Source organism: Solea solea, chromosome 8 (genome assembly GCF_958295425.1).
Source record: "Solea solea chromosome 8, fSolSol10.1, whole genome shotgun sequence".
In the NCBI taxonomy this organism is placed as follows: domain Eukaryota; kingdom Metazoa; phylum Chordata; class Actinopteri; order Pleuronectiformes; family Soleidae; genus Solea; species Solea solea.
The window spans coordinates 14,747,551-14,770,182 of record NC_081141.1 but is presented as its reverse complement, the minus strand read 5'-3'; the positions used below and the strand labels follow the sequence as shown (position 1 = coordinate 14,770,182).

The 22,632-nt window shown below is 41.4% G+C and overlaps 1 protein-coding gene across 2 annotated transcripts in view; it reads left to right on the top strand.

The window, feature by feature from the left end:
• The window catches only part of arl15a (ADP-ribosylation factor-like 15a), a 94,614-nt gene extending 72,536 nt beyond the window's left edge, over window positions 1-22,078 (top strand). For both annotated transcript variants that reach the window (XM_058635980.1, XM_058635979.1), the window contains exon 5: window positions 20,148-22,078. In XM_058635980.1, coding sequence (XP_058491963.1) covers window positions 20,148-20,300 — 153 coding nt within the window. In that variant the 3' untranslated portion in view covers window positions 20,301-22,078. The remainder of the gene's footprint in view (window positions 1-20,147) is intronic.
• Window positions 22,079-22,632: the final 554 nt, after the last annotated feature.

Sequence of the window (22,632 nt, the reverse complement as noted above, 5' to 3'; positions counted from 1 at the left end):
TATTCTCTTGGTCGTATTCTTGACAACTGTTGCCATGTAGAAGATCTGATTATAGCCCCACGCTAGGTGTTCATGACTGCCTCCTCTGTGGTTATGATGTCACTGGCATCGTGTGTTCATGATTCAGTTCAACATGTTTATGGGCCAGGCTTAATCCAGCACACCGGTCGGGGGGTGGCCAGTGTCTGCATTCCTTTGTACAGTGTGTGTGTTATGATCTCATCACATGTATGGCTACTGTATTCTGACATTGATCCAAGTTTCTTTGATATGGCTTTAACATATACTATTATATGTGATTAAAGATATAGTAGTGGTGAAAAAATGAGATGTAATGACACAAACATGTACATTACAATTATAATAATTCACTGAATGTTGCAAATTAGGTGGTGCATTACTGAGACATACAGGTATTCAGTTTTGGACAGTTTCAGAAGATTTCCTCTGCCCTGAAGTAGATGCAGCCAGACATTTAAAGGTGTTTTGTTCTGCAGTGCAGTGCAACTGCAACAGAGACATTCACTGCAGACAGCATTGTGTGGGACTTGGCAGACACCCCCTGAAGCATCTTTTGAAAGAGGTTACCTTGTTTGCCCCTTGAGCTATTTTCACTCGGCTTCTCTGTCTGAACTCGCCAGTCTGTGAAAATACTCTTCACTAACCTTACCTCCTCCTCTCTCCCTCCCACCTCTTGTCTGTTGTGACATCACCAACTCCAGGTATCCAAAGCAGACAGCAGTAAAGGCACGTTTGTTTAATAAGCATTATTAACACACCTGTTTGCAGCACATTCCTGATTACTTGGTCTAATGGACACACACTTTAGGGAGGATTAGTCGAGCCTGGGGGCCTACACCAGAACCCTCCCAACTCAACGTTGCGGAAATGTCTATTGCAACAAGGTTTGACGGTGTGTTTGATTCCCATACACACCAACCACTGATCCATCCTGTTCATCTGGAAGTTGTTTTTAAAGTAAAGAAAAGGGAAAAAATGTGACTTACAAGAATAATTGAACCCTAAACCAAAGTTGTGTCTTGCAAAGATTGAGATGTTCAAAACTTGTTTTATATTTGCAGCATTTTGGAACAAAAAGGGGGAAAATAAATGATCTTATGTTAAACTATTGCAAGTTCACTTTAGTCCAAGTGATCTGAAGCTGCAGTGCATTTTCCCGAAGAGGTATAAAAACACATTTTGATATTAAAAAAGTGTGTTTTTAAACACTCTCCAGTTTTCCCTCTGCGTGGGTATTTTTCATATTCAGTGTCTCTTTTTTTTTTAAAAAGAAAAACAAACAAACTTGTTTTTAAACATTAAGCTTAGCTTCTAACCTCAAATATGATCATGGTGTTGCAGTCAAAATAGAGGCAGATGTAGTTTTGCTTTCTGAGGACGTAGATGCTGCGTATTCTTGCTTGTATTCTGGAGAAAAGGCCAGACATCTTTAATTTTCTATCATGCAAAGTGAGATATTAAAATTGCTTTACTTAGAAATACTGCACTCAGAACAGAAGGGGCTCTCCATGATAATGGAGATAATCCTAGCCTGTGGAAAGTTGGAATCCTTGTTCACCTGTGGGAGTGAACTGGAGACAATAGTGTCCACATTTACACAGTTACTGCTTAAGAATGTATCTGGGCAATATGGCACGTTCAATGGCAACATTCACGCGCAGTAATCTCCTGTAATGGAGGCCTTTTGAAGTAAAGCATGGGTGCTGAGGGCATGCATTGTTTACTTGACATATACTCACACCTCCAGTGGAGTCACTTCACCACAAAGCGTCTTGCTGAGCCATATATATTTTCAGCAGTGTTTATACCTGTTAGAGAAATGCAGGTGATACCCCTGTAGTTCCTCTGTGCAGTCCGACTGGTCTGAACAGACAGACCCAAAGGGTGTAAATATAGATGGATGACAGCAGTGCGGCGACAGCCAAACAAATCAACGAGAGGTTTTGGAAACGGTCCAACTCCCGTAATGCTCGCTCAGCAAACTATGCTTTGTCTACTTTGATTTGACTTTGAGTTGGCAATTCATGTTGATTTGACTCGCGTCCAAAATGTACTCATTTACTGCCTATGGCGAAAGGATTCACTCAATTGCTTGAATTTGTCCATGGCACTTGAGAAGCACCTTTGTTTACTAAATGTTACACAATGATATATACACCCTTGCCTTTGAATGATAACCTCTGCTCCCATGGGCATTTCATTACCTCTTCAAATACCTTCTCAGTCATTCGATAAAGGTGTTGCACTTTCACTTAATTGACCGTGGGTGCTGACATCACTCAAATAGACATTTCACAGAAACTGTACCAATGTTTCATTTGTAAACTGGACAAGTGTGTGTGTGTGTGTGTGTCGTGCAGACATCCCTGTTTTCTTTTGTTTAATACTCATCCAAGGCGTTTTGTTTAAACAGGATTCCAAGATCCTGTTGATAATGACTTTGAGCTCTGCAGACTGCAGACTGCACAGTCGTAAATTTCAATTTGAGCATAATGATCTCTTAAAATTTAGACATTTATTTGACTCCCATTCATCAAAAGAAAAGAACACAACAATGGAGACATTTTGTCTCTGCCATGTGCTCACTCTGTTTGCATTTTCATGAAACAATTTGAGTAAGTAACTGTTATAAATATCACAGTAAACTTTAGTACAGGAGACCTCAGGGACTCAGCATTTTGTATCTAGTCCAGGTTTGGTCTTGCTATGTGAAGGCTCATGCAAATCATCTATTACAGTGTTCATAAAACATTACGACAGTGTATGATATCAGTCTGTAGTTGAATATTGTTCAATGATATCTATCAGTAGCAATGTTACAATGACCATACTGTCTAATTCTCACTCACTTTATGGGAAAACATCCAAAATAAATATGGGAAACGTGTTTCAAGATCCAAAAAAAAAAATTCAGAAAAAGACCCAGCTTCTACACTTGCTCTTTAATAATAGCACGACCCTGGCTTTCTTGAAACTGGAGTGGAACCCCAATTCATTTTATTGGTAAAACCTGTGTAACTCAGGGGTCATGGGACTCCAGGGGCCTCATTTATAAAACTGTGCACAAAGTTGGCTTACATCCGAAACACGCATAAAAGAGGAAAAAGGGTGAGTAGCCCTCGCTCGAGTGGCTATTCTCTGTCACCTGCAAGGTTAGTGAATTGGTTAGACAGTTACCATTATACCTAGAAGTCTAATTTCTCTCCAACAGGACAGCGCTTGGGATGCAAATCAGAACCAGCTCACAAACCATTTGTCATCACTGGCCACCAGATCTGAAAATCTCTGAAATATCTCTCCCGCTGAAGCCTTCCGTTTGTCACGTCCTCTAGCAGTGCCAAATACGCCATTTTGCGTCATTGCATGTTGTGATTACTCTCCTTTTCATACACTCCCCATTTTGACTGAGTCTGAACAACTTTAGGTGTGGCAATTGAGCTGATCATAAACGACAAGACAATACTTATACATTTAATGTGTGCAGCGCGGGATCTGAACATTGTCTATACCGTGACAAAAAGCAATAACGCAGGGTTGAAATGAAACACAAAACTTGAAAACATGATTTAAAGCACAGTAAATCATCATCTCGCATGGAAAATGCACTTTGATCTTCTCCGCTGAAGCACGCAAGCAGCAAGAGTATGAGTCTGTGCATACTTAATCTACCTAGTAAAAGTATTACATTTAATAATTATGGCATTAATAATATTTATTTTATTGTTTTGTGGGTGTGTATGTACATGTGTGTGCACATTTCAGTCAGAAAGATTTGTGCAAAAGTATTTGTTTTACACTGCGTTATCACTTTAAACAGTTTCTAGTCATTCATCCTTCTGTCATCAGAGTTGCCGTTTCTCCTCTCTCTTGTTTATGTGCATATGTCAGAGTTTCTTTGAGGACTGCACATTTCCTGTCAAGTTTGTGCATATGAAGCTTTTTAAATGAGGCCCCAGGTCACAAAAGATACTGCCAGCTACATATTTTACAGCTCAGAAATTAAAATAAAATGTTAAAAATAAAGTAATAGTCAAGCGATGTCTTTTTTTTTTTTTTTTTTTGAGGGAAGTGAGGTACCGTGATGGTTCGCAGTGCTATTAACAGAAATCACAACAACTAATAATAATGAATATTTTGTCCTGCTTTCGTTATGATTCACTGATTCATAATTTAGAATTATTGCCCCGAGCAGATGCTGTTTGTCTCTCTCTCTCTGCCACTCTCTACGAGTGTGACAGCTCACGCACGTCTTTACCCTCGCTCAAAGAAAACACAGACTTGGCTCTGCGTGCGCTTCACTGCTTGTGTGCCAGTTAAAAGAGTTTGAACCTTGTCAGAGATTTTCTGAACACACTGTACCGGGCTCAAGTCAGCACATACTGCCCTTCTGTCATTTTGGTTACCAGGTACATATTGCAGAACAGGAAATACGTTTAGTTATAATCCAAAAAATGTTAAATCAGTCCTCAAAATATATATCCGTTCACACATTCCATACATGGCTTTGTTTTTGGCTGTTTGTTGTGCCATCCTCTCCGTTTAGCTTGACAGGGGGAAGTGATGGTGGTTGATTGGTCAGAAATGCTCTTTAACTATTGTGGTAATGGACATAGTTGGTAGAAGGAGGCATGACTTTTGTTTGAAATATGACGCATTTCTTTCCTGGAGCAACAGTGTTCTTACTCACCCATGGCGGGTGGTAGACATCCAGATGGCTATTTGAATGTTACATCCGATAGACGACTTGCTCTTAGCCACGAAACAGTTCAGAAGTTGTCAGCGTGTATTATGTAGGTAGTTCCGCTGCCAACTGAGTGAGGCGCTGCAGCGTGTGCTACCATGCACGATTTATGTAACGCAGCACAGGCTGAATCTTGCCCGCACTATTTTATTCTACACAGACAGTGTTTGTCTATTGATCTAAATGCTGAGTATGTTCCAAATGTTTGCACATGACCTCACAGTTATGAATCAAACAGGTAATTTGTTAGAGTCGGTGCTTTCTAGGTGATTCATCGACGAGTCTGTGACAGACGGCATAATATATTGTGCCATTTTAAATACTCCGCATTATCTGCCAAGGGCTTTTGGTCATTAGCCACAGAATATAATTGTAGCATTTCTGACATTTTCAGAAAGTATGGTTAATAACCGATGCAAATCATCATCGCCTTGGAGCCCAGAGATTTGATTCATGTGCTCACAATAGCAGTGTGTTGGTGTTGCCGTGTTACACCGGCACAGAAGCTGTAGGTTTTGGACACCTCATGTATCCGGAGCTCTGTTTTCAGGCGCCATTTCAGTCATTTTCATACAGAAAGTGCGTCGATAACTTTTCACCAGTCTGGGTTGGGAATATAGTCTGAGACGGAAGTAGCTAGTCAACCACTGTCCTCTGTCACATTTTGCACATGGTGAACTTTAAGGTCTTGGCACACATTGGGTGGTGGCTGTGCTCAATGACTCATGTGGTGCCCAGTGAAACTTTCGTCAAACGTCTGGCACATGGTGTGTGTGTCACTGTGGCCTGTGACGCTCGTGGCTCTAAATTCCCCGGTGGCATCTGATTGGTTGTTGTAGGAGATGAGGCCCAGGTAAGGGCCAATCATTGAACCTGGAGAAGGGAAACAACAGTGTGAGCCACTCTGTTACCAAATGGTTTTCAAAGAACGTGCAAAGATCACCCTTACAATACCTTGCATTTGCGTCAATACCGAGTGGAAATGTTTTATTATTGCCAGCTAATTTTTGAATAAAATCAACACGACGAAAGTTTTACATTAGTCATCAAAGGAGAATGTTAAATCGTATTTAGTTATTTTAACTTTCAAGTACGTGTTGTGTGCCTTCTGTTCATGTTTAACAGGGCTTAAGGACTCCTGCTATCAGCAGCTTCCAATGATACATTTATGTAGTCAGAAAAATAGTGTGTCATTTGCTAAATCAAAAAGAGGAACATTTTTATTAATTAAATTGGATAAATTAACTTTTTGAGACAGCTGTGGAATAAATAAGAACTAAGATTAGACAGTCAACAGTTACGTGTGACTGCATGTGTTCTATCTACAAATAACATCAAAACCGTTTGAGGAATGATGTCAGCTAAGATGTCCAGTGAAAGATTTTGAAAGACAGCAATGTCACAAACACAACAAGATATTTAAACACAATGTTAAAAGATCCCATTGAAATCATTGTCACTTTTTGACTACAATTATTATAGGACACCAAATTAAAATGTTCATATGGGTATTTTCTTTTGTCTCACCATCAAATGTACACAAATGCATGGTTCAGAGCAATTAATATCAAATTAAATAATGCAGTGTCGCACGTCTGTTTGGTAGTGAAGTCATGGCCACCGTCTGTCTGCCCTCAGCTTGTTTTAATCGTTGCAAGTAGATTTCCTTTATTTCAGAAAAGAGCTGGTGATACTAGGACGCTGCTCCATAAGCACTGCATAAGCATAAGCACCTTTTCTTTTTCACATACCTCATCACTGGAATAAGCACTGGTCAGAGATGAATCATTATGGCCGGGGTCTGTGAGCTTCAACCTCTCTTAGTCTTTTCATCTAGATTGAATCATCAGTAGTAAGCATTCAGACACACCAGGCAATCAATAACAAATTGCTGCAGCCCTGTCAAATGATTCAGCAGATGTCTGTATCCTTTAGGGGTGGCTTTTGCCTTAAGAGAGTTAAGTAATTTTGCAAAATTAGAAGTGAGCCAATTTCATCTTTCTCGTTCTCTCTGCAGAATAATCATTAAGAGAACTTCCAAAAGGGCTCATAGCCAGTCTTGTAAAGATGAGATCATGCTGCAATGTCAAATCATTTTAAAATTGGGACTAATGAAAACTGCAAATCGAGTGCAGTCAGCATTTTAAACAGACATGTCTTTTGCTAATTTCCCATTAAAGCATTTCCTCAAGATGCCAAATGAAAGTGAATGTGCTCTAAAAACTGAATGGTTCAGCTTCTGCCTCAGAGTTTGAAAACGGGATGCACACAGAGACTCGTATCTTTGTTTTTCTTCATAGATTCACAGTGTTCGACAACATTGTAAGCTACGGACTGGTCCTTTTAATGGTCATTACTTAATCTGTAATATATATATATATATATATATATATATGTTTTTTATATATATATATATATATATATATATATATAATGTATATTCTGGTGTGATTTATATGAAAATATTTGTGTGGTGACTGAATCCGATTCTCTCCCCGTGTATGCTGAGTGAGCAGACCAGACTGATGGAGGTACTGAGGGGGAGGGCGGGGGATGAACAGCAGGAAAGCAGACAGGCGGAGTGGATGGGGGGGTCAGGTGGCGTGACTTCTTATTCCGCTGCTCGCTGACCTTGACAGTGGAGCCCCGGCAGTGACTGGAATGGCTCTGCCGTCTCTCTTCCTCACTGTCTGTGTCTCTTTCGCACCGGCTCCCTTCTCTCTCTTCCGCTCTGTCCCTTTCTCTCTCGCGCTTGTTGCTTGTTCGCGGCAAGTGTAGTCTGCTGGCTGTGGCAGCCAAAATGCACCACCAGCTCTCTGCTGCAGTTCACCCCCCCTCTTACCTCACGTCTGCTCTTTTTCCAGACAAGCGGGTTTAAAAAGTCAACTGCGTATTGAGCCGTCTAGACTGAAGCTGGTCAGCGAACAGCCCTCCCCAACCCCGCCCCCCCCTCCCCAACCCCCTCAACTCGTAAGTTGCTGGCTGCAGTGGAAAAATGGATGAGGAGCAGGTGACCTTGCTGAGCTCTGTCCCCTCGTTTGTAGCCAAGAGGCAAATGACTCTATGGCCATAATATTTAAACATACTGACCGTAATGTAATACTGAACCGAAAGCCAAGCTGGAGGAAGTTGGCCTTGGACATGTCGACAGGATAAGTGACGTGATGATTTGTCAAATATTCAGTGAGTCTTAATTTGTTCACAATACCTGATGCATAAAATCACTTATTTTTCTGTTTAACCTGTAAAATACATGAACAATACTAGTTGTATACACTATGTATGTATATTTAGGATAGCTCTGTTCCTTTTCTTCATTAAGTGTTGACCTTTTCAATGCCAGAGCGAGCTTCTCACTCAGCTGCCTGTATTTCTTTTGATGTTTAGTTTTACAAGAAATATTGACCTTCCTGTTTTGGATGCCAGTAGCGACTTGGTGATTAACTTTACTGCTTGTCATAATTCATGCCACTTTGCATTGCACAAACAAATCATTTGGTGAGGGGACTGGCAGTAGGATCAGCAGACAGAAACCTGAAAAAAAATATGTTTTGTGGCACCGTGCGAGCTCTCAGGTTTTATTAGCCCTGAGGAAGAACGCCAGACTGTTCCTGCTGGTGTACAATTTGCTGAGCTGTTAATAGTGAAAATGAAATTCTATATCTTCTCCACGGCACTCCGAGGTTTTATTTTACACAGATGTTTGCAAACAATTTGTACAAACTGCAGAAGATCCAGTAGTTTGTGATAGTGTTTTCTGTCCCCTGCTGTCGGTTGATGAGGTGTGTGGCACCCCGAAGTGTGACATTCCATGTTAAACGGCACGTGACAGTTTTTTTTAAGAGGTGTCTCCAGCCAGCCAGTGGCCATGGCATATGTTCTTAGATGATAAAATGGTAAAGTAGCGTTGACAGCTTTATCTCTCGACAGTTACTGTTACAATCAATATATTTTTAAATGCATGGGTCTGCCTTTCAATCTTGTGTTTAACATCACCTGTCTCTGCTTTTCATTTTGTGGGGGGGAGAAAAACAAAGGTTTCGCTGTACGTCTATAATGTAAATGGGCTTTGGAAAGCTCACGTGATCATATGTGACCTCTGTGGAACGCCGTGGTCCTCAACAAGCACGATGGAAAATTGCCAGGGTGGCTAGTGAGCAATACCTTTTGCGTTTTGCATAATGGAACAAAATGCCCGACTCCTGTCTCATTGTTTCATCCTCTTATATTGATAGAAGGAAAGACATCCATGAAGCAAATTCATACGGATACAAACTTTTCACCTTGTGTGTCTGTGTGCTTGTATGGACGGGTAAAGGAGACCTACATTGTTAAGTGCTTTAAGTTGCATGGACTAGAAAAGCACTATAAATGTAGTCCATATAATTATATTTCCATGAACTCTTTTTTTTTTTTTTTATGTGGCCCTGATGTCAAACTCTGCTCCTCAGGATGTTGTTGTTGAGTCCAGATGTTTTCGCCAGTAAGCAGTACGTTTTTTCATAAATGGTTAACAACTTTTGCTTGTTCTGAAGCAAAAACGTCCAAGCACCTATTAACTCCTGAATGTATAGCGGGTGTCGGTGATCAGACAAAAAAAAGACTGCAGACCATCGCTGCCAGGAGAAATCTCACAGACTTGTACCTAGTGTTTTAGCCCCTCCCACTTTGGGAGATGAGGGTTAAACCAGGAAAGCTGCACGTAGTACCCTCTGGAGAATGTGTGCTAGACCTTCGGTACGCAATATGTGAAGCTACTTAGAATCGTCTTGTTTCTTTGATGGTTTCGTCTCTCACATCTTTCCCACCCACCTTCGTATCTGCCGTCCTTTCTTTTCCCACCCATACAGCCTTTCTCGTCCTGTCATCCCTGGGCTGGTGGTCTCTGTCCCTTTGGGAGGTTAAGGGGCACCGTGGGTGAGAGGGCAGTCGGCAGGTTTTGTGGGCACCGCACTCGCCTTTTCCCACAGCCTGCATCAAATAATGCTGAACCCTGACCTCGGTGGGTCCTCACTCTCGAAATCGGAGTGGAACTCAATTCAGAGAGGCAGACCCTATTCAGGACTGGACTTTCCATTGGAGGAGAAAGGAATCCCCCCTTTCAATTGTCGTCACTGCCCTCCCTTTGTCCGCTGGTCAAGCAGGGTCGAGCGACCGGCCACACTGGCCAGGACAAGACTTCCGAAAAGCCTATTCAGCGTGTGATTTGACCCCCAGGTTCCATTGCTGACTCATAGGGATCAAACGCTGGGAATCTCCAGGGGCTCTATTCCATAGAGATTTTCTTCCATTGAAACTTACCCCCTTTTACGAAACACAAACTGACTGTTTTTTTTTTGTTTTTTTATCAAAAAGTTTCCTTGATGGCATGGCAGTGTTTAAAAAAACTGTCTCTATGGAAGTGATTAGGGAAGACTTGAGTTGCAGTCTGCTTTCTTCCCTCTGTCTTGCATACCGTGTTGCTCATTATTAAGTTTATGCAATTAGATGAAACAGAGCGCACATGGGGCAGCTTTCATTCATGACAGTTGTGGGATGAACATGTTTGTCAGTGTTGTGGCTGGGGCAGCTGTTGCTCAGGCTGGGCCATAGTATTGGCTGTGCACCCTTGATATCCTGGTAGTGATTAAAACCAGTCAGGAGCGGCAGGAAATAATAGGGCATAAAAATATTTAAGTACATTGAATGTCATTTTGAATGCTGAGGGCATTGACCGCTGCAACTATACATATAGTGAAAAGGGGATGGCTTATGTGTGGATTCAATAACATTCACTTTCATAGAGTGATTTAATATGAATTAAAGATGGAATGGAAACAGCTGGAGAAGGTGCATCTAAAGTGTGTTTTATATTCTGTCCAAACAAGCTGTAATTTCATTATTTCCTTTGTTCTCTCATTAGTTTCTGTTTTCTCATTAGTCTTTTGTTTCGTTGCTTTGCTCTCTGTGCTGTAGGAAACCTACAGTGTGTGATTCATTTACAGGATGCACACAAATATGTATACTTGCACAGACACATGAAGAAACCATGTGAAGATGTGGTCATGATTACGATTTGGAGAAGGTATGCAAGTCAGTAAAAGTCAATAAAACCCAGGAACCTTGAATTTCAAATGTGATGGTCCCATGGTGCGTGTGTGTGCGTGCGTGCGTGCGCACAGACTCCAACGCAACTTGACGCATGGTTTAAATCTTCTGCAGAGGGGGGGAGCACTTTGATTGTAATGCCGCGTGCTGTGTGCTGAAGTGGGGGCCTGCTGCAGCTTTCAAGCTGGTCAACTGTCAGGACTGGAGCGTGAAAGGGGGCCTCAGAGTGAAAGGAGTGGAGGGTCCCACTAGGGGGGTCTTGGAGGAGGAGGGGTGGCTTGTGACAGACCTCCTGGGCTTTGAGGGCCCTCTGTGTGGGCCGCTTCAGCGAGGCGGCCCTCTTCATAAGAAGATGACCGAAAGGGCGGGGTTCAGGGGAAGGTGCTGGCATATTGGCCCCTGCAGCAGTTAGTACGGGCAGGACGCCAGCTCACCCGTACGAGTTCCACAGACCAGATGTTACTTGTCAGGGAGCTCTTGGCCTTTAATAAATTGAGTTACTGTAAATCTGTTATACGGCAAGGCAAACACGAATCCAACCCCCCCCCCCACAGACACACAACTACTCTCACATCCCAGATATTCTGACCTCGCAGACTATTCTTAGTGTGCCACAGGTCAACCCCTGGGGACGGGGCCATGTCCCAGCTACTGAACCTGCCAGTCATTTCCAAACTACACACGAGGACGGATGTTTTCCTTCGCCTTTGCCCCCCAACCTACACTCTAACTATAGAAAATGTCATTCATGCCTCTTAGACTGTAACTTCGCCAGGTTCCTGACCTTCAGTCCTTGCATCTCGTTTAGGAACCTGACCTGAAGTTAAATGTATTTTGAGATGTTTTGGTATAACAGAAGTAATCTTTGGCCAATTACTTGCTGCATGTGCCTGATTTTCTCCGTGCAGCTGCTCATCTGTTCTCAGACTGTCCTGAGAACTGGGCCAGACTCAGTTAAAACGTTTTATCATAGAACAAATTGCATACTGGCCTCAACTTTGCGTTAACGCTACATATAAGTGTTGTTTTTTTTATTTGATGTGCTTAATACATTGTCTGTAGAAAAAAAAGGGTTTAATTGATAATAATACAGTGTCATTCCATCAATTATTCTTCATTGTTTAAATAGTAATATTTGACTTTGATTTGCAGACAGAATACATCTGCTGTCGTCACTACAGAGCGATTTTTCCATGCAACAGCATTTAGTTTTCGGATTCATTTAATCATCGTCAAGTAAAATACAAATGTCTCTGATTTAAAACAAATAAAATAATAAATAACGAAACATAAAACTGTTCCTGTTCATTGTCCAAGATCTGCTCATTCTCTGAATGTTGTCAGGCACATCTTTTAGATATATTTTCAGAATCGCTGCCTATATGGAAAGGACATTATCACTGTGTAGGCTCTTAAGTGCAATAGCATTGTTCCAAAGAGCACATTGAAAGGGCCTGGCAAGAATGTCCCCAGTGCAGTCTTGCTTAGATTTACAGTGCCTCTGAGGATGGCTCTGATCTGGCAGTGGTCAGTTGGCTTTGAAGTGAACTGTTCCGCAAGTGAATCACTTTGAACCAGCACTGAGCTGAGCCTTGGGGAGACCCAGGGTCCCACGAGTGGAACATGACAGTAAATCTAGTAGCAGCTAACTTTTAGCACTGTGACATGGGGACTCAAGTCTTCATTTTCTGCCCGCTGAATCCTTCGGCCCAACTGTTTTGCAGCTACAGCTTAGTTTCAGGGTGGCCTCAATGCTTTATGTGCCTAGTAGGCCCGGGGTGACCATGTCCAAACTTCATATCTTTCTGTCTTTCTCGTGCTCCCTCTGTGTGCTCTGGCTTCAGATTTTTTACAACTGTTACCACCATTTGTTTTTTTAATCCCTGTTGCATAGTTCTGCATGGGTCTTTTCACTCATGTGCATCCACACTCCAACACAAGCACTTAATTGTGGCTAGTGTGAAGAACATTTTAAAGATTGAGGTCTTCAACTACCAACTGTAAACTAACAGACGTTTCTTTAAGAAATGCACTGATCAAAAGATAACCAACACTCACATTAAAAAAGAAATCAACATGTATCATGAAAAATGCTGTGGCAATAACTATAGTGTACAGAGTAGCATAGAGAGCTAGTACTTCATTATGTGAATTGTGGCCAACATGAGCTGCAGCAGCTTTTGGCACAAGCACATGCTGAGGCTTTATACTCCCCCTGTACGCGAGATATTCCTACAACATTTTATGGTTGGGTCTGATGTTTTGGAAACATTGGTAGTAGCGTACTGTGTCTCACTACGTTTTTAACGCAAGTTTGTTTACTTGTGGTGTGCGCTGACCTCTGACATGAAAGCCAGAAATGATGCGTGCGAAACAGTCGCTTGCCTGCAGTCAGTCAGATACTGTAGGAGAGACTGAGATAGTAGCTCAAGGTGGAGAGAGGTGAGGGATTGTTGGGCGGAGGGTTTTATTTTTAAGTGACGGAACCATCGATAAAACCAAAGTTACTTGGGTGTCCCCATTTTTTGACAATGACTGGAAGACCTGCACAGAGGAATTCCTCCACATCTCCAACGAGTGGAAAGTAAGTGGCAAACTAACCACTCTAGGCACCTTCTATTTGAACACCTACCCTACGTGGCTGACTGTGCTTTCATTCTCTCTCTCTTTCTCTCCGGATATTCTCAGGTGGATTTTGTTGTTGCGTTGTTAACACATGTTCTTGTTGCAGTCATCCATGTTGCGCCTTTATTTTAAGATGACCTGGTTGGCACTTGATAGGCCTGAGTCTCTTTGAAATCACATAGTTCTGTGTTTAAGGAGAAAGAAACAATTAAACAATGTCTGATTACTCATTAATTTAGTCATTAGAAGAAAAGCAAACTTTTTTTTTTTTTAATCTATTGACTATAATCTTATCTATTTTTTTTTTAGCAATTACTTGATATTCAGCAATGAAGTGGCAGACAGACAACAAGAAGAGAAAAAAAGACGGGGTATGACATGATGTAACACAGCTGGAATCCAGCCATGGTTATTGGAGGATGTGCTGCGCACCATAACCAGTCATAACCATTTCATTCAAGCCAAACCACGGAGCCGCAGGGTTGCTCCCTACAGCTAATGCTTTCACTTTCAACAGTGATCAGTTATCAACCTTTGTTTACGGCTCGGGGATTGTAATCCCCACAGATGCATGACTGTGTGTCCATTGCTCAAGGTGTTATAGCCTTTTTTTTTTTTAAATAGGATTGAGGTTTTACTTACTGGCCTGTGGGTTGTTTCATTTGACACCTCCCACTGTTTGTGGTGCAATGTTTGTTTTTTTCACAGGATTTCCAAGTGTTCCCCTCTTGGGGACCTTTGTGCTTTCTTGTGTCTTTAAGGCTTTTTAGCTAAGCCGGAAAAGCAAACAGAGCCATATCTATTATATGGTAAGTGGATCTCACATTACCCTCCCATTTCAATGCAGTCGCCAGTGTGGGCCACTTTTCAAGTGACTGATATCTTCACAGGGGCCAACATGTCAAGAAATGGTGTAATTGATTGTCTTGGATATTTGAGTATGCCCACTTTCTCTTGTTCAGAGATCCCCTAATTCTTCCTTCTCCGGTTGTATAGCAAACCACATGGAGAGATTTTGACACATGACAACCACGTGATAGACTTTTGGTCACATTGGTTTTTGGACTTATAATGGCGCAGGGAATTCAAAGTGAAACTGTGAAAACTCCCGTCTAAAATATCTGAGGGCAAAAGATGTGTCCGTCCACTTCCCCTGCCGTTACCACAGGTCACTTAAGGCACATGTGCTTGTCATTAAAGAGAAAACTGTAAGGTTGAAATCATTAGTTCTTCAATGAGTTTGTTATTTACCCTTGGCCCACAGAGAAGTTAAGATAGTCGCCTGCAGACACAAAATGTTTGAAGGGCAATTTATCTGTTCAAACAATTATTTTTTATCAGTGTCTGTTTATGTTTTGGCTTTTCCAATATGGCTGAAAGGCAAAATCTTCTCAAGTGAATATTTCCTGCTCCTCTCTTTATGATCTTATTACTTAAACAGGAAGAAATTATTATTATTATTTGATATCATTAAATTTACATTTGATATTTTTCTCAGACGTTTGGAACCCGAAGCGGCTGCGAGAGCCAAACTTGACAAAAAAGCTTGCCCTAGATGAGAAATTGAGAGTTGACAGCACAGGTCACTGAAATTTCTTTGACGATACAGATCTGCCGTAGGAGTGTTTCCAGCAAACCTACGTCTGGCTTTGCTCTTAACCTCTGCAAGAATGCTCAAACTAACTTCAGATTTCCAAAATACGTGCATAGCACAAGTTCATTGAACCACGGCAAGTCTTTTTATCTGAACGATCCTGTACATGGCCTGTTAACTGAGCGTACTCTGTTGCCTTGGACCTCTGCCTTTAGAACAAGAACCTGAGTAACTTGGCACAATCTCAAGAGGAAAAAAAAAAGAACACACACAGTAATGATAAAGTTATGATAATGGCCCATTAAAATAACACTTGTATTTGAAAATCATAAATCACCATTCAAACAGTGTAGCATAACATAGCATAATGGAACATATCTACCTACTTGACCTTAATTCAGATCTTGAGAATGATTTTTTTTTTTTGTTTATATGGTTGTATCTTGTTTTGGACTGACAGCAGTAGTGATGGTGCAATCTGTTTTTTGCATCAGCTATGCCAGTAGTATCATCACTGAAAACACAAGGGGTAGGGGTCTGTGCTGTCTTTTTCCACTTTAGATAAATGTTGACAAGATGGTTTAACAATTAACCTGTAAATCTAATGGTTGAATCTAAATGACTCCAAACACTACAGTAGGTATGTAATATCTAACAACTGGACTGCTCTATGCCTCAACAGACAGGTCGTTTATTTGGATTGATGGGATGCAGGTCAAACTATGAACCCCTTTTTTTCCCTTAAAAAATAGGTCTAAATTCTGCTCAGGACACACCTGTCATCCAAACTATTCCAGCGTTATAGAGCCCAAAAATGGAGACATTCAAAAGCCCTGCGGGCTCTGTTTTAGTTTAAAAACGTTGGGGCTACATTTCATTATATACAGGGAAAAAAAACAGTGAACTTTAGAAACAGCGGTGCACTGACCCACATTCACGTCCTGACTGGTTCTTATCAGCGACAACTTGACTATAAGCCGTAAATGAAAGGTTCTGCTTAAACACTTTCACATTCACCTCGTCTGTCTGTCTAAATAAAAAAGGCTTGTTCTACTTTTCATCATTATTGATGCTCCCTGAATGTAGGCAAATAACTGCAGAGGAGAGCATCAACTTCCTGCACATGCCCAGTAACCTGAATGGTCATGTTATATACGAATATATGTACTTTTTAGGTGCGTTAGTATTGAAGCAGATTATTTTTAAAAACATAGTGAAAATGCTGGACCCTTCTTATCTGAAAATGCCATTTTTATATGATAATGTTGTAATATAGCTGTAGCCTAAATAGCAGCTTATCATTTTAAGAAGCTGGGCTTTGGATCTTTGACTATCACATGCTACCTAGTTTGGTTTGAAACAAAAATGTTAAGGTGGACTCCACTGCAGAACAAGGAATCTTTAAAAAAAAAAAATATATATATATATATATATATATATGTATATATATATATGCTTTTGTTTTTAAGGAAATGATTTTGACATGCTGCATTTCGTAACCTGGCGTATGGGAGCCACCAGGTGCACCTGAGGGTGGTGCCAGGTTTGCAGTTTAAGCTTCGCTGATGAGCTCTGCAGATACTGAGTCACAGATGATCAAAACTCAATTGTACATCTTTAATACAAAGACTTTTTCCACACACACAAGTTTGGTTTCCGTTGCTGCGCAACAAATAGTGCTTAGACAAATGTATCTCGGAATTCCTTTTAACACTTTGACAATGATCTCGTCCTCCAACCATTTAACCATGTAATCATTTGCACACTTCAACGCTAATTTACAGCTCAAGTCTAATCTTCTTATTTCTGTGAGTAATTGTTTGAATCATCTGTCAGCTTTTTACATAGAGCATGTGAAGTGTTTTTATATATGTATGTTTTTGTTTTAATATAATTTACTGTAATTTGTCACACATCTACCTCAGTATTGCTTTCATGAGAGTTTGAAGTACTTACAAGTAAATACATGTGATAATGTGTGACAATAGAATTGTTCACTCAATAAAACTACAAGAGCAACACTCTGTAGTGCTTATACTACATATATACAACATATTTAACATTACTGTAAGAGTTGATCTCTCCTTTAATATTTAGGAGGTAGAAATTCATCATTGAGTACCTGACACAATTACTTTCATAATCGATTAATCAAGTAATCGTTTGGTCCATAAAATGTCATAAGATGTTTAAAAATATTGATCAGTGTTTGTCAAACCTGTAAATGATGAGCAAAGAAACCAGACAATATTCACATTTAAGAAACTGAACAATCACAGAAACTGGTTTTAGTTCTTTAGAAAACACTCAAACCAAATAATCGATTATCAAAATAGTTGACGATTAATTTAGTAATTGATTAATAATCGATTAATCGAGTAATCGTTTCAGCCCTACTTAAAACATAATGATATGCTGCATTGGAGACACTGATCACGCCAACTTTGGAAAATAGGTCACAAATGTCATGTGTGTCATTTATACTTAAAAGTGATCACTACAGTAATACATAAATATGATTTTTGTAACAAATATATAAAGGTAATCATTGCACGGTTCACTCTGCACAACTAGTTAGACTCAGAAGTCAGTGTAACTATTCAGGTCTGTTGTCAAAGACTTCAGCTTCCCTGAGTTTTATGGTTTTCCCCCACAGCAGTTTACCTCAGTGGTTAGCAGGGCTGGATTCCAGCAGTGTGAGATAGAGTTGACACAGACACAGGTGATTAAGGATTTTTTTTTTTTTTGGTCACCCTTATGCATGTATAAGCCGCTTTCTCCCCCATGTACACGGCCAGGCCCCTGGTCTGTATGACCTAGAAGAAGCTAGACTGGATGACCCAGTGGTCATCCCAGGAGCCATCTGGCAACTCATGTCTGGTGTGGCTTACCCTTCGCACCGCCTCACGCAATTCCTTAAGCAAGCATAAGTGTGCTTAGGGAGACTTTATCTCAGAGAAACTGGTCTGGGCCGTACTGTTGACTGACAGTGTGGATGCACCCGACTGTGAGGTCATGGGGTTCCTTCAGTCGTGTAGCACTGCCCCAGTGTTTTTTGGCAGCGTGTCCCAGCAGCCTGTTCTCTGAATTAGATGTGCACCGTCAGTGAAATCTCACCTTCACGGAGACGTTCATACCATCCAAGGTATTAAGTCGTGTTTATGGCAAATTGCTTGGTATGTCACGACTGTGAGGACGCACTGAAAGCTTAATAAGTCACTGGTGAGATCAGTTGTCTACAGGAGGTGTTGGCCGCACAGAGAGAGGCCCCCGGGTGTGTTCCATTGGCCTGTGAGGCAAAGGGGATGGAAGAGAAGCTTGAGCCTGTCTGCACATGCACAGAGGTCACTGCTGGCCTTTTGATTGCCTGCCAGTGCAGGGGCCACAGTCTTCCAGAAGAGGGCCTTGGCTACAGGCAGACAAGTGAGCCAGCCAGACAGGCAGCCAGCCGCATCGTCTGCACTCTAGGTCTGGGGCTAGAGCCTGGGCTAGGGCAGGTCAAGTTACCCAGACAGATTTGTTAACACTGTTTGGGTCCGCTCGGCTTTCTACCCTGGCCTCTGAGCCAAACGCGGCTGAGGTGACTTAATCTGTCATTAAACTCACATTACACCCGGACAGAGACTCGGCTCAGGGGGGCAGAGACAGCACTCACTCTCCCACTCGCTGGCATGGCTGGCTGGATGTGAGCAGACACAAAGAACACCTCCTCCCTCCTCTCCCCTTCCTCATCATGCCACACACCATGGCACAGCGAGACAGCCCAGCACGGTCTAGACAAAAGCAATTTCACTTGAAGTTGAAAAGTCATTTGACTGTGTGACGGGCACCCGTGTGGATTTGGTGGTGTTTACAGCGAGCACAAATCTATTTGTCTTTCTCGTGTCTGCTTGTATCGCTGTGGAGAAGAGTGAGGTTCGATTGGAAGAATTCATTCAATCAGTCTGTCTTTGTTTTTTGTTTTTTTTCTGTGCAGAAATATGGAGACACATTTACAGAATAACAGATGAGGATTGAACTCGTGTTTTCGAAGGGCATGTGTTTCAAATGCTTGTCCGCGCCTGTGTTCTTTAACAAATGTGGAAACCATGTTAAAGCCATTTGTGAAAAACAGAGAGAATGGGAGTCCATTGTCAAGTCGGCCTAAAATGAAGTGATTATTAATGATTTCTTATTCTTAATAATACCTTTACTATGTACTGATCATTTGTAGATGTTGATCATTTTTGTTTTATTGCATGTCAATGACACGTGTCTTTAAAATTGTAATTTCCCTGTCAGACGAACGTGAACTTTGTTCACTTCGGGCAAATGAAATATCTTCCATTACTCTGTGCGCGAAAATGTCAGGGACCCAAACAACCTGCAGGACCTTCAGAGGAGGTCTAATTTTTTGAGGTTTGTTTTTACATAACAGCTGGTTCTGGTTCTCCCCCCAGCGTCACCACCTCCCACTGACACAAGCTGCCAGAAGCGTACGAGCGTAAGAACTTTATCGTCAACTGTTGCAGAGAGCGCTGCCAAACCAGCAAGCCACATATTTCTTAGATTTAAGGACTGTTTCACTTAATGATTATTATTCAGCTTTTTTATTCTGCTTGTCATTTGTGTGTTTGGTTGCACCCTGGTTGCAAATCTGTGTTTGAATAGCTTCATGGCTTTGTGAAGAAAACACATTGTGCATGGAAAACTTGAAGAGTGGACAGGGATGATACCCAAGAATCTTCCCCTTTTCCCCCCTTTGAGTGTTCCTATCCTCAGAAGATGAAGAGTGTGGGATGATTGCGAGATACTAACGAAGCGCCGGCAACAAGAGAAACTTGAAACCCGAAAACACAGAGAAAGCCTTGAAGCGAGTCCTACATTAAAAGCAATAAAACATGTGTCAATGTGCGCAGAGCTTTAGAAATGTAGAGATCTGTCGCATGTCTGTTCATCTGAGGGGAGGAGCTCTGGACGCTCTCTAAACGATAGTGTTTCCTTAACCTGTGAATTAAATGAATGACTGAACGTGATCATTTCTGGATTAGTGACACTGAAGGTTTTACCTAACCACAGTCTTTTTGTTTTTGTCCACAGATCAAAAAGTACTTTGAACTGGAGCCACTCGCCCGGGGGAAGCGCTGGATCTTGGAGGGCAGCTCCACCGACAACATGGAGGCAGTGAAGGAGAGCTTCGGTCAGTTCATTAGCCTGCTGGAGGACAAAGACACAGAGCCTGCGAGGATATGACGACGATGATGATGATGATGCTGATGCTGCTTCTGCTGCTAATGTAGAGACATTAGTGGCCCGATGACAAAGAAATGCCACATTGTGCTGGTGCCCATCGTCACACTCACAAACACAAACATGCACATACATGGAAATACTGCAGATGTCAGCCCCCTCTCCGTCTGAAATGTGTATTGTATGTTATGCTACTTTCACTGTGGTCTCGTTTTTTTGTTTTGTTTTGTTTTGGTTTTTTTTCAAATCGCAAGACGGAGCAAGTCAACAGTTCAGCCACTGCACAACCCGACAGAGGAGAGGCCCCAGCGAAACCTGCCCAGTGGGAAACAGTTTGTCAAGAAAAGTCATCCAACTCTTAACAGATTTGGAAATGTCGTTCAGCACTGTTTGTGGCATTGTAATTAAGTGGCGTATGGAATTCCTCATCAGTGGACACTATCTCTCTCACACACACACACACACACACAGACATATTGGCTGTAGATATGTTTAAGGTCTCCACTAATTACATTTCAGGATGTTTGGGTAGGCACAGTCGATATTCTTCCCACTGAGAAGAACTAAATGTGCTTTTTTCCTCTCTGGCCTGGTAATCACCAATGTTGCCGTTGGATTGGAGTGCATCATCCGAAGCCTTGTGTTATGTACGGTGGTTACATATTGATGTGTCACACTATATCTGAGTATCTAATCTGAATAGTGTAGTACTACGACTTACCATGTGACTAAGTGCTACAGTAGGTGACTTAATGGCAAAGTGAGTCCATGTGAGAAAAAGTCTTGAATTTTGTTTTTATATATATATATAAATGTACAATTTGGGTATATTTTATAGCTCTGTGTGTTAACATCATAGAGCTGGATTTTTTTTTTAATCTATATATCATCATACCGCTCATTCAAAATAAATGACCAAATGAAAAGAACAACGACACGGCAATGATCGAGTGGACGGGGCCACGAGGTAGAGAAGACGTACTGAATTTAGACTCATTTCAATGTTTATTTTGTTCTTCTACATTTTGCTTTTTCTGTCTCTCTCTCTTTTGAATTTGACACAATCCCTCGCAGCACTGGCCCGCGACTCCAGCCTCCCGTCAGGCTGGAATACAATCTCTATCAATCAGCCACAGCAACAGCTGCATCTGACAAGTCCCTGTCCAACACCCTAATGCCTTCCAACTGTCTGTGTGTGTCTGTGTGTGTGTGTGTGTGTGTGTGTGTGAAGACCCCTCCCTGTGTGTTGTTTATCATGGACTCCTGCCCCACCTCATCCCAAACTACACTGTCCCTCCGCTCGCCGGGCTTCGTATCCCACGTGTAAACTCCAAAATATGAGTCTTCTCATATTCAGTGTGTTATTTGTGCCACAGGTGTGTGTGTGTGTGTGTGTGTTTTGTTCCCAGGATGTGCTTCACACACCACACCTTCTCCCTTCTCCCTTCTCTTTCTCTGTCGTGTCCAGTATGTTGTATGGTTTTTAGGGATTAAATCACTTTTTGTACCTTACCTGAGAATCTACCAGGTAGTTTTTGTATAGTCTGGATGGAATCGATGCATTCCATTGATTGAATGCAAAATAAAAAAAAAATAAAACAAATCTGTTGACAAGGAGACATCATATCATCCACCAACACACAGGTTTTAAAACATTATTTGTTTTATTTGTCTCAGTTTTTTGGGAGGTTGTAATATAATTCTTTTTTTCTTTTTTCAATCATGCGTTTGTTTAAAATAGGAATTGAAATTTGAAAAAAATTAAACTTAAGCAAATTCAATTATGTTGCAGTTTTTACTTACATTTTGGGGGATTTCTCGTGTATAAATGCAGTAAAATGTTTTATATACACTGTATATCTACATATATTATGAGTATGTCACCATGTGCCATTGTACTGTTTATCTTGGTTCAGCAAAACCTGTTATTGTTGAAATTCAAACCTGTAGTTTAAAGGTTTGATAATGTAATCTTCACACACTCGGTGATCAGTTCTTTTCTGGAAACACTTTTGTCACGGTGTCTCTGATTTGTGATTTCATTTGACCTGATGAAAATGATGAAATCTGAAAGATAATTGAGGGGAAAGTCAGATGATCCAGTGGAGGTCAAGACTTTTTTTTCTCTCAGTGCTCAAAGTCAAAGTGAAGCAGCAGAAGAAAGTTAACTGTGTGAGACAGGAGTTCCTGATGAATATACTCTACTCTGTGCTACCTCTCCCTCCCCTTTTCTTCTCCTTTCGCCCTTCTTCCCTCTCTTTCAAATTAACCGTGTGGCTTTAATACAATGTGTGTCATGCAGGTTGCCCAGGCGACTCTTTGATCCTGTTTTCCA